A 13,190-nucleotide genomic window follows, 5' to 3' on the forward strand; every position below is an offset into this window, starting at 1 on the left:
GTAATGAATTTAAAAAATAGACTCATAATTGTTTTAGGGCAGACACATTGAAAGAATACTTCCACCCAAAAAAATCAGGTAGTAGTAAGACTGCAAGTTGTATATACAGGCAGTCCTTGGACTTATGACACAATTGGTTCTTGAAAACTGAGTCTTAAGTCAAAACATAACTCGGAACCAATTTTCTCATAAGAAACAATGTTATAAATGGGGGATTGGTTCCTGAATCAAGGCCCGATACTCTATTTTCACCAAAAATACCTCAGAATTTTGTACTCAGTCAATTTTAGATGACTGATTATAGATGAGTAAGATAGCTACATTAAGCCCCTGGCTTCTTTACTTTTCATTCCATCCACACACTAACTGCTGAAACTTCCTTAGCCTGACGAAGGGTTTTTGAACCCAAAAGCTTGTTTAATAACTATTCTCCAACTATTTTGGTTGGTCTAATAAAAGATATCAAATTCACCCAAGGAACCTTGTCTGCCTATGTCCTTAGACCAACACGGCTACAACCTAAACCCCTATAGCTACATTAATGTATTTATATTGTAAACAGCAATCATATCGATTTGGAAGGACTTCTTTGAGGTGACTTTGCTAGACTTTTTGAAAGGCTCTTGGTTGGATTTTTTGAAGCGTTCTTGGCTGCAAGTTTTTCTGGAGTCTTGTCTGTTTTTTAAGAGAAAATGTCCAAGTAAGTTTGGACAGATGTTCTCCAGGGAGATGAGCGACACAGCGAACTTGTTCGCTGGCATGGCGTCGCATTGGATTAAGCGTTGTAAAGTCAAAACTGACGTCATTAAGTTGAAACAGGGTGTCAATTTATAAACGTTCTAAGTGTAAAACGTTGTAACTCGAAATGTTGTAAGTTGAGGACTGCCTGTACTGCTGCCTTCCTTCCAAGAAGCTCAATATATATTACAAATGTCAATAAGGACCTCATTTTCAGACTGCCAAAGTGAAAGGATGGTGCAAGATGCTAATCTCTTCTTAAAACAAGCACCAAAGTCTCCCATTGCTCGTAAGAAATATTAGCATCCTTTTATTTTCCAAACAGTGTCTAAGAAGTCTACACTCCCTTAACCACACATCAAAAAGCCTGACAGGAGGTACCTTATGTGTTACTTCCCAAAATGGGGGTAATGCAGCCCCCTAGTGCTGTGCTGAGTGAAGCCCATCCAAATGATCTGTCCCACTGGGTTTGTAGCAATGCCAGGATGACAGACCCCCAAACCTTATGCTTTAAGCCAGTAGTATCCAACTTATCCAACAGGCTGGATGAGTGACACAGAGCTGGCTTGTGCGCTCGATCTAGAGCACAGGGCTGTGTCATCTGGCTTACACGGCTGGAATTTATTGGAAGCAGAATTAAGTGCTGCAGATCCTGAATCTGTGACAGTCACTGCAGGTGCCACTCCTCCCACTGCCAAATTTAGGGCCCTGTGGGCTAGATGACATAGCTCTGGGTTTCAGATCTGGCCCCACTAGGCTCCCCATAGTCTGGAAATTTAGTGGTGGAAAAGGCAGTAACAATGTTAACTGCTATGGCTCTGGGAGCCGTAACAATTAATGCTGTCACCATTCACCCCACTGCTAAGTTTCCAAACCTGTGCAGAGCCCCATGGGCAGGATGACGTGGCTCTTCAGGCTGAATCCAGCCCACAGGCCGTATTTTGGTTACCCCTACTTTAAACACAAGATCATCTTTCCTTTCAAAGTAACAATTTACTGTCTAATGCAAAGTTTGTTCTTGTGATTTTTGACTATGTCCTTCTAAACATACCTTAGGTTCTCTGCATATATCATTTAATACTAATCAGATAAAAATCAAAAAGCAACTAAAGCCTTTAGAAGCTTTCAGAACATTATTTTCAACTGACATTCTTGGAAACAATGAATTTTTAAACAGGAAAACAAAATGGATCACAAAGTTTTTACAGAAAACCTAAACATCTGCATTCAAGTTCTGATTAGAAAATATGAAGGATGTATGGAACAAATCAGATCCTGACATCCTTATTATTGTAATATTTCACACCAATTTTGTAACTAAAGTGATATTTAAATGCAGTTTAAATATTCTTTCAGAAAAATTCAAGCTTCTTTTCTACAAAAATGAAATAAATACCCACCATGTATGAAGGCAAGGTTTTCAGCGTTCCTGGTTCTGGTTTATGTACAAAAGGACCTTCCAGTACTCCCCGTTTCAACATATGTAGCAAAAGTTTTGCATACAAGTTCCGATTCTTCCTACCCACGATTCCTGCACCTGCTCCAGAGGGCTCACAGAGTTTTTTAATCCAGAGTGCACACCTTTGACGTTCTAGAAAAATATATTCCATTAATATAACATTTCTGAGAAAAACAGAACAGACAGCAGCAGCAGAAACTACAAAACACACGAAAATATTTTATTTTCTCACATACAACACATGCTCTTTACCCAAAAATTAGCTCCCCCACCCCCAAATAGAGTGCATGCCTTGGAGAAGCTGATTTTTCTGCCTACAATACAAGCCTTCTACTTTGATTCCTACTCCAAACCCAGCAGTAGCAGTGGCATTTCGTTTCAGACAGCTGAGGAAGTCAACTGACTTAATGATTAATTGTTCTTCACTCTACACATTAGGAAGACCTACTGCCTTTGGACATCTTGACAGTGTGCCTTTGATAATGACATCAGGAAGCCAACGAAATTTCTTATCTATCAGGCTGTTGTCATCCCTACACTGGTGTATGGGTACGAAACTTGGATGACACATGGGAAATACCTGAAAGCTTCAGAACATTACCATCAGCAATATCTTTGGAAAATCCTCTGTATCGGTTGGAAAGACAGAAGAACAAATGCCACTGTTATGGCTCAAGCAAATACTGTCAGCATTGAAGACTTGTTTATACAGCACCAGTTCTTTTGGACAAGACATGTCATAAGGATGCCTGATAACTGGCTCCCAAAACAGGTCCTCCACTCCTAATTCACCGCTCTTAAGGTGGGCAAAAGAGATTAAAGAAAGCTTGAAGGCCAATCTGAAGAAATGCAATATTTATAACAATACCTGGGAGACTCAAGCACTGAATCATCTCCACTGGCATCATGATGCATGACAAGGCAGTGATCATTCTAGGCAAGTTCACCTCACAAAGGAGGCAGACACACAGAGATAAAGGGAAAGAGCTGTGTTTTGACATCATCAGGATCTCAGAACTAATTGCCTTATTTCCCTCTCAGAAATATTTGCCTTATCTACAGGTGAAAATACAGATCACAGATTAACCTCCTCAACCTAGGGACTTAACGATGACTTTCCTGTTTACTGGAAGACTGTCATCCTCAGGTCAGGGGACTGCTGACAACAAAGAGAGATGTTAATGTTCATCCCTCCTTTTAATGATCCTGATGTTCCAATAATCAAGCTAAATTTTATTCAGGCAATTTTGCTTCTCTGCTAGCTATTCCTGGTCTCTTCTTTTATTTCACAGCCTTGCAGACACTTTAACTCTGACTCTGCTCTGGAAAATCTTTTTTTCTTCATTCTACTTTCCCAAAAACAAGTTGTGTATTTTATTCTGGGGCATGCTGTCTGCGAAAAAATATGGTAGCTGTTTATACATCTCTCTTTTAACCAAGAATTTATGTTTTTACAGTGGAAGGCAAGGTAAATAAGAATTCCTAAAAAAAAAAAAAATGCAAGTTTTACTTAAATCACGTATATAATTATTTTCAAATAGTTTTATTTTTAAAATTATGACAGCAACAGATGTGATGCTTTGAAAACACAGAATATTCAAGGACTATTATACCAAGATGTGTCAGATGTTATGGACACATGTAGTGTTCAGAGGTTATTGCATTGATTTTATAATTGTTAAACATAACTAACATGGGTTGGCTAACAACTATATTCTGTGGTTCAATGATGCTTCCCAAAGGAATTGAAACTAAGAGGTGGTAATTAACACAAATCTTGACACAGTTAAGTGTGTGGAAATTTTGTTTTTATAGAAACAGCGTATATTGGTTTGACCTGGCAGAAAAAAGGTAGAAAATTGCATAAAGAAACTACCCTGGCCTATGGAAAGAAGATATTCACACTAGTTCAGCAATTCTCAGCCGGGATGATACAGCACTCTGGGATGCCTTGAGATCCTTTCAAGGGTGCTATGGGGTGCTGGGTGCCATGCAATTTTAGCCCAAATAGATACGCAAACATGATTCACAAGATATTAAATAGGAATCCACAGTGTTAAAAACATTCTGACCCATTGTGACCTGAATTCTTTCCAACAGAAGAATCAGTCTGTTATCATTCTGTAGTCAAAAACTGAGTGAATAATAAGAGCTGTCATTTTCCAATGGGATGCCTTGAGTCTATTGAAGGGTGTCTTGAGTCTACAAATGTTGAGAACCGCCTGCACGAGATCAAAGTCTGAGTCTGTGACCAGCAAAGTCTGAAGTATTTTATGAGTCTCCTCACGTAGAAGCTTTCCATAGACTTCAGTTGTATTACACTGGCCTACACTGCTTGTGAGAGTGAGAACAGCCCCGCTTACGGTATGTGCAACTCTTGAAAAGAGTAGATTCTGCTTATTTGCATAGTCTTCTTCCGCTGTACAATTATGTATATAAACAGACTATAGTACCAAACAGAACAGGGTAAAACAAAATAACATAGAGGTGGGTAGTATAATTGCTGCAAACATCCCACAGGCAACTTAATGTACTTTTGGAATGCTTTACTCGAAACAATGTGAACAGCAAATACAGCAAACCTAGCAAGAAAGCTATGAAACAGCACAACAGGTATGAAAACTCAAGAAAACATATTTCTTTTCTTGAGACAATGTTATCTTCATGTGTCTATGAAAAGTGCCTTCTTTCAACAACATTTTCTATTTAATGAAAATAGCCAACTGGCAGCTTTTCTTGATATTTGGGACTAAGAGCATCCGTGTCTAGCATCTCTCTTTCCACAATGCTTTTCTGACAAACGACTTTAAATCATTGTGCTAATCAGTCCTTCTTTCCTTTCTCTAAGACATGCTGAATAAGTGATTCAAGATGGCAGCAATGATTTGATTAACTCATCTTGACTCTCTTTTGTGTTGGTTTCAGTTTATGCAATAAGCCAAAATACGCAAATAGCCAAGTGGAATTTAATGGGAGAGGTGGTAAATGTTTTGTCCTGTGGAAAAGTACGTTGGTTTTAATGTTGTTGGTTGTAGCCGTGTTGGTCTAGATTAGATTACCAAGCATATATATATATGTAAGAAATAAATCTTTGACCAAACAAAAACCAAATCCAGGAAAAAGATTTATTCACAGGAATAGCACAGAAAAAAGGAATTTAGATTTCAAATAAATTATAGTAATTTTAAGATATACAGTCCCATGCCCATTGCAATAATCTAATCTTTCAGTGATCAACTAGCAAGGTTCCCATTCAAGACTGTCAACAATACATTGGCCAGTTTAATGGGGAAAGGCTTTCTTCAACACTCTGGTTATCTAATAGTCTAAACAGAAGCCTGAGACCCAATGACGGCCCCAAAAATGTAAACTCTAAACAAATGTTTGGAACACATACCCAACAAATACTTAATCATCGTTACATACTCTAACATGATCAGCATTACCCCAATATTATTCAGAATGAATTTCAACTGAATAGCTGTCCTTTAGGGCCCAAACTAACTTAAACACTGAGCCATGTACTTGGCAGCAAAAGCTTACATTGGCACAAAAGAAGTGTAGAGTTAAGTGCCAGTCTACTGAAAATGCTGCAAGACCCACCCACACACATGGTTGAAGTCTGTGAAAACTTGCATTGTCGTACTCTTGGAGGAAGACCACCACCACCCTCTTAAAGCAATCAGCAAGCAAGAAACAGAAGCATTCTAAAGCCCAATCCATAAACAATTAATCAACTTCTAATGATTGAGACCACTGAATTATGCAACAATATCAACACGTGCACCTGGTCTGCATGCATCACCACAAGATCCTCCTTCAGTGTAATTACTGTTTTACATTGCAGAATGTATCAAAATGACAATGTCAAAGAAACCTAATGCATCTAGGGACTTCAAGAGTTATCACAGCTCTTCCTGTAACCTACCAAATATCAAAGATACCAGATGGTGGGTGACACTCAGGCTGTCAACAGTATAAACTTCTTTCTTGAGCAAAGACCACCAAATGACTTACTAAAAAAAATGAAGTCACCTTGCCCTCACAACAAACCTGGGTCCTTCTTACATTTTGCAGTAAGAACTCATTTTTTCTCTTCTAGCTTTTGTCAAAGGAAAGGATATGGGAAAAAGGGATACTAGTGCATTTAATAAGCCAGTGAGGATCACTAACATTAATTCACCCCCTATATGTCCCCATTTATGCCAAATTAACTTGTTTTGTTTTTTAAAGAAACTTCCTTCAAATTGAATGCATTCAAACCTGCCAAGACATTACACGAGTTTGTTAGAACCACAACAATATACATAATCCCACCACCTCTAAAAAAAATGTCTGAGGCTTAAGGCATTGCAGACAATATGGTAAAACTGAAGAACCTCTTGCAAAAATGTAGGAATTACAAAAATCTCCATATGACTATCAGGTAACTGCAAAAAGGTTTTCCACGTACAGTAAAAGCTGTGTTAACTGCTATCCAGGATACTCTATTAACAGGAATAGGGGTAAGGTGGGCGGGTGAGAAGCTTGCAGATGGTAGCCACCACTGCCACCCATTACCCTGCACTGTCGCTGCTCCATGTGCGGCCACCACCACCCTCCCCTCCTCCACTCCACAGGGGTTTTAAAAAAGGTTGAAAACCTCTGCCTCCGATAACCGGAATTTTTAGATACCCGGCACTCCCTTACCCCACTCATGCCAGTTAACATAGCTTTTACCATACTGTACTAGCTCACTTCTCTCCTACTTCATCTGTCAAGTAAAATAAAACTATTGTTTTGAGAGTGATCTTATTATTACTCCGAAGTGACATGAAAACCAATTTCTAATAATACCATATACAAAAAGATACCAAGCATCCTGAACTCATTCCTGGTTTAAGTTAAACCAGAGTCCCCAGTATCCCAGATGCTTTGCAGCCCTCGGCTAGAATATGCTGTGCTGTCTGCTCCAGAGCAAAGCTGGCCCCACCCCTCTGCTCCCTAGCTGGAGCTCTGGTGGAGCCTGCAGGCACTGCTCAAGCAGGGATCCCCCCTCCTCCCTCCCATTTCCCCACAGCACAGACCCCAGCCCCATGGGCCCTAGGCTGTGGTATGCTAGCTAATCCTGAGAGGTGTCTGTGCGTGTCTCCAAATTTCACTGGGACAAGCCGACAGAACATCATCTGCTTAGGGCTTTTTGGAACTAATTAACAGGTCAGATGGTAATGTCTCTCCATTGCTTCCTTGGAAAAAGCTGTTTAAGAAGAGCTTGAACTAATCAGAAGGGCTTTTTTTTGTTGACAGGCTGACAAACACTGTGTTATCAGCTCCCTGCTGGCTCCTTTGCCTGTTAGATTTACACAGTATGAAGAAGCAGGGAGAGGGAGATTGAAAAGCTCAGTATTATCAACAGATGCATGCATTGTACACCCCGCTTTGCCTCAGAGTGCTAGCTGGGGACTGGGGGCTGATAACACTCCTGCCCCTCCAGCAGCAAGTGGGGAAAAGCCTGGAGCTGTGCAGGCAGGGTGGGGTTTACAACTTTGCCTAATCAAAGCGTCCTGCCAGGGCCTGGCCACACCCCTCCTCAGCTCAGCACTGTAGAATGGAAGGGAGGGATGCACTAGTGCCCCCCAGCTTCTAGCCCGAGCCACTGCAGGCATGTGCTGATATTTCCTCAGTCCAGAGGGAATGTCTGTGCAATTGCAAACCAGTTCAACCTAGGAAGGTTAGATTAACCTGCAAAGATTGAATCAATTCAGGCTCCGTGTCATGGGATGGGGTCCCCGGGGATGGCCGTGATACCCCTAGGGCTCCTTGACCGTGCCAATCCTGCCCAACAGGCACCCTCTTTCTCACCCGCCACATCTTTCTGGTTAATTTAGTAGATTGGGAGGTTGCCCTTGAGTTTGTTAGGACACGGTCCTGCTAGACCCTGCTGAACCATGTGGGCTCTTGAATCCCTTTTTTGATCCCACTCAAAATGGATACCCTACAGGACACCCACAGCCTTATGGGCTAGATGTGTGGCTCCAAAACTGCCCCTTTACCACGCCCCAAGCCTCGCAGATGGTATTGACAGTGTCTCCCCTGGCCCTTGCTATAGCTTAGTCCCTTGTCCTCACTGGGCTCTCCGCACCCCTGTCTCTGTGCCCCAAACTGGCACTGGGCTCTCTGCAGCCCCCTTTGGCAGTGCACCCCTTGGCACTGGGGTCTGCTCACCCCCTTTACTGCACCCTTCTCTGGCACTGGGGTCCCCAATGAGGCTTTCTCCTTCCCCAATAGCCTCAGCCTGGTCCTTCGGTATGTATAAACAGCAACTTAAACATGAGCCCCTGGGCTATAACATAATATAAGCTGTTCAGGGTGTGCTCTGTCCCATTAGAAGTCCAACTTCCCCCAGCACTAAGTGCTTTGTAGGCTATTGGAACCTATTGAGCTCCTAGAGCCTAATTAGCCCAGTATGCAGCATATCAGGCAGTCCCTACATCCCTGGGCAATTCTTCCCTGGAGGCTCCTTCCCCTTAGCTGCTGCCAGGGAACTCTCCCTCTAGTACCAGCCTTGGGGTTTATATTTGCCCACTGCTCTGCCTCTTCCAGTCAGCTGATCGGGTGCAGGTGCAGGCTAATTGACTCGTTAGCCTGTTGCCACAGTAACCTTCACCTATGGGCTCCTGTCTGGCTCTTAGGGCCCTCTCCCTATGCAGTTTCTGCTCTTACAGGAGCAGGCACCTTAGTGCCCTGCGGCACTCAGTCTTTTTGAATGTCTGTCTCTAGCCCTAGTGAAGCTAATGGGAATTATGATCTGTCAGCATCTCACAGAATTATGCCCATAATTGCACCCAAATTAGTTTGCATGAGCATTAATATTTTATCATCCAAGGAAAAGGTCTGAGCCAGGGAACTTTTATGTACACCAGTAATCTTTATCCCAACAGATATTTTCATTGAAGGCAAGAAGACTACTTGAATGATTAAAGCTTTACACATTCAGGTACTTAATTTGAAGATTACATTCCTTTAGCAACATTCAATTTGCTTGTACTATCCTAGCTTATAAAATATCACCCATTAATTGATAATAACAGTTCACTTAAAACTCCTAGTGCTGAATGTATTTGCTTGTAAACATTACCATATTTTAATAGCTAATTCTCCTGCAAAGTGTTTGTAATTTTATAAAATTATGAATCGCAAAGACAAAATGTACATCTTGGAGTAATATAGGAATAAAATTATTCTGCAAACATGCATTTATATCATCAAAATAAAATGGATAAAACTGAATACATACCATCACCAAAAAGTGCTTAAAAAGAACCTAAAAGATACTTTTAAAAGTTTGTACAAAAATGGAACAGGGTAAAATTAGATTTGGGTTACTTAATCAGTCACTTAGCAAACCATGGAATACGAACATAAACGGGACCTGATTTTACCCTCTAAAGCAGTTGTTCCTAATCTTTCTGGATCTGTGAGACCGCTACTGGTTGGCTGGCTACCCCATTTTTGGACTGAGACTGAATCTTCCAGCAGAATTCCTGCGGCCCTCCAGATACCATTTGTGGGTGCCATAATCTTAGTTGGAATCACAACTTCTAGGTTGAGAACTATTGCATCCATGTCATAATAGCTTCAGACTATACTGTGAAAACATTTTTTTTCTAGTTTTTATCACATTTGTTTGCAAACAAATTTTAGCAGTTTACCTGATTTATGTTGCAATTTTAGAACATATGGCTTCATATCTACAAGATAGTGATCGAATTCTGCATCCAATTTCTCCCACGTTTCTTCTTCACTATTCATTGTGTTCTTTTTATCAGCTAGCCTACAAATTTAAGTTGAAGAAAAAGAGATGCATGAAAATCTCCTTTCTCAATACATTACTATAATCAATTTCAGGTCTCCACAGAAATAAGTTACATAAAAAAACCACAGAAACAATATGGCTATCTTATTAGCAATACAGCGGCACAAAAATTAATGTTGTGGCTCTTTGCAAAGAATAGCTATTCCGGTGCGCAAGTCCCTCAGACAATAAGCTTTTTGGAACTGGGAATGGGCAGAAACCAACCACACATAAAAGCATTCATCTAGGCCGGTCTCGTATCAGAAAACACTTGACGAACCTTTGTCTTATTTCCTAGCAGCTACTAAAGAAGATAATTTTCATCAAAAATAATAGTTGTTCCTGCCTAGAACCTGGTGAAAGAGAGAAAAAAAAGCAGGAAGAAAAATAATGTAAAGGGAATATAAGATATAGCACTCACATATTTGTTTTTTAAACGGTGCTTTATTCGGGGTGCCAGACTAATTTGTCACTTAGCAAACCTCTCTAACTCATGTCCTGTAGATCTATAAAATCATTAACCTCTAATTCAGGTGACCGTGTTGCATATGTACCCTGTATATTTTGGGCTGCAGTTAATGGGTTAATTTACACCTCGGCAGCAGTGGCAAGGCGTATGGGGTGCACAGGGGAACACGTGCACCCCCTGAGAGCGCCGATGCACGCCCTGACCGGCTGTGCTCCCCGCTTAGGCGATGGGGGCAGGCAGAAGCACCGGTGCCCCCCTGCAAGCGCTAGCCGATCACCGCAGCCGCTTCCACACCATGCACACCATACAATGCACCATGGCTGTCACTGGATTGCCCCCACCCCGAGTCGGCGGGACTGGTTGCAGGATGCCCTCCCGACTAAAGCAGTACCAGTCGCCCATGCTCAGCAGTAGAAATGCTTACGTTTTGTGCTTAACTGTGCGCACGAGTAATCCCTGAAGCCACGGAGGTTGCTCACAGCAGGTACAGTTAAGCACAGACAGAATCCGAGCCTCCAGACCCAGGTCTTTACCTTCCCAGGCCTGTTCACGCGCGCGCGAGACAGAGGCAGCAAGGCCTCCTCCCTCGCGCCCCACCGCCCCCAGCTCCAACGCTTCCGCGCCTCACAGCAAAGGGGAAAAGCTGTTTCTCCTCCTCCGGAGCCTGGCCCGGGGCGCTGTGTACCCGTCACACCGCCCTGCCGTCGCTTCCACCTCCCTGCTACAACCGTGACGCTGTGCTGTGCCATGGCCAGAGCTTCCTCGTCCCCCTGGAAGCACACCACACCACACACACACTGCACCGCACCACACCACACCACACCACGCACACTACGCTCGTGCAGCACCGCACCATGCACTACGCCACAGACTGCACCACACCACGCACGCTACACTCATGCAGCACTACAAACATACACCAGGCCACAGGCACTGCATCGCACCACATCACATCACACCACACACGCTACACTCATGTGGCACCGCACCATGCACTACGCCACAGACACTGCATCGTACCACATCACACCACACCATGCGCTACACTCATGCAGCACTACAAACATGCACCAGGCCACAGCCACTGCACCACACCACACCACACCACGCACACTACGCTCGTGCAGCACCGCACCATGCACTACGCCACAGACTGCACCACACCACGCACGCTACACTCATGCAGCACTACAAACATACACCACGCCACAGGCACTGCATCGCACCACATCACATCACACCACACACGCTACACTCATGTGGCACCGCACCATGCACTACGCCACAGACACTGCATCGTACCACATCACACCACACCATGCGCTACACTCATGCAGCACTACAAACATGCACCAGGCCACAGCCACTGCACCACACCACACCACACCACGCACACTACGCTCGTGCAGCACCGCACCATGCACTACGCCACAGACTGCACCACACCACGCACGCTACACTCATGCAGCACTACAAACATGCACCAGGCCACAGGCACTGCATCGCACCACATCACATCACACCACACACGCTACACTCATGTGGCACCGCACCATGCACTACGCCACAGACACTGCATCGTACCACATCACACCACACCATGCGCTACACTCATGCAGCACTACAAACATGCACCAGGCCACAGCCACTGCACCACACCACACCACACCACGCACACTACGCTCGTGCAGCACCGCACCATGCACTACGCCACAGACTGCACCACACCACGCACGCTACACTCATGCAGCACTACAAACATGCACCAGGCCACAGCCACTGCACCACACCACATCACACCACACCACGCACACTACGCTCGTGCAGCACCGCACCATGCACTACGCCACAGACTGCACCACACCATGCACGCTACACTCATGCAGCACTACAAACATACACCAGGCCACAGCCACTGCACCACACCACACCACATCACGCACACTACACTCACACAGCACCGCACCACGCACTACGCCGCAGACACTGCACCGCACCGCACCACACCATGCACGCTACACTCACGCAGCACTGCACCATGCACTACACCACAGACACCGCACCGCACCACACGATGCACGCTACATTCACGTGGCACCGCACCATGCCACAGACACCGCGCCACACCACGACGCCTGCTACACTTGCGCAACACCGCACCATGCACTACGCCACAGACACCGCACCACACGATGCACGCTACACTCGCGCGGCACCGCAGCATGCACTACGCTGCAGACACTGCACCGCACATCACACCACGCACGCTACACTCACGCAGCACTACAACATGCACCACACCACAGACACCGCACCACACAATGCACACTACACTCACGTGGCACCACACCACACACCATGCACTACGCCAGACACTACTCATGCTCCCCCACAGCACACTGCACTCACGCTGCCGCCGGGGGTGGCCTACGCACCCCTGTGCGAGGAGGAGGAGGTGGAGGCCGGCCGGCCCCCGCCGAGGCGCTGCGCGGAGGTCGCTGCTCGCGTCGCGTGGCCCCCGCCCTGAGGCGGCCGCGGCCGGCGGCAGCGCTCAGCTGGGCCTCGTCCCGGGCGGGTAACGGCTCGCAGCACCCGCCGCTCTCCCCCGGCGGCCCCGGCCACAGCCCCGCTTCCGCTTCCGCTTCCACTTCCGCTTCCGCCCGGGGTTGCCACGCGACGCGCCCGGCCGC

At 44.9% G+C, this 13,190-nt stretch overlaps 1 protein-coding gene across 8 annotated transcripts in view; it reads right to left on the reverse strand.

The window, feature by feature from the left end:
* CEP112 (centrosomal protein 112) overlaps positions 1 to 13,150 on the reverse strand; it is a 274,221-nt gene extending 261,071 nt beyond the window's left edge. For 5 of the 8 annotated variants that reach the window (XM_019494322.2, XM_019494323.2, XM_019494321.2 and 2 more), the window contains exons 1-3: positions 12,936 to 13,124; positions 9,889 to 10,010; positions 2,139 to 2,329 (exon numbers count right to left, since the gene is read on the reverse strand). In XM_019494322.2, the coding sequence (XP_019349867.2) occupies positions 2,139 to 2,329; positions 9,889 to 9,988 (291 nt within the window). In that variant the 5' untranslated portion in view covers positions 9,989 to 10,010; positions 12,936 to 13,124. Of the gene's footprint in view, positions 1 to 2,138; positions 2,330 to 9,888; positions 10,011 to 10,311; positions 10,335 to 10,924; positions 11,125 to 12,909 lie in introns of those variants that run through there. The other 3 variants (XM_014601930.3, XM_019494324.2, XM_059732036.1) reach the window with 3 other exon arrangements.
* Positions 13,151 to 13,190: the final 40 nt, after the last annotated feature.

The sequence above is a fragment of the Alligator mississippiensis genome, chromosome 8, assembly GCF_030867095.1.
Source record: "Alligator mississippiensis isolate rAllMis1 chromosome 8, rAllMis1, whole genome shotgun sequence".
NCBI lineage: Eukaryota > Metazoa > Chordata > Crocodylia > Alligatoridae > Alligator > Alligator mississippiensis.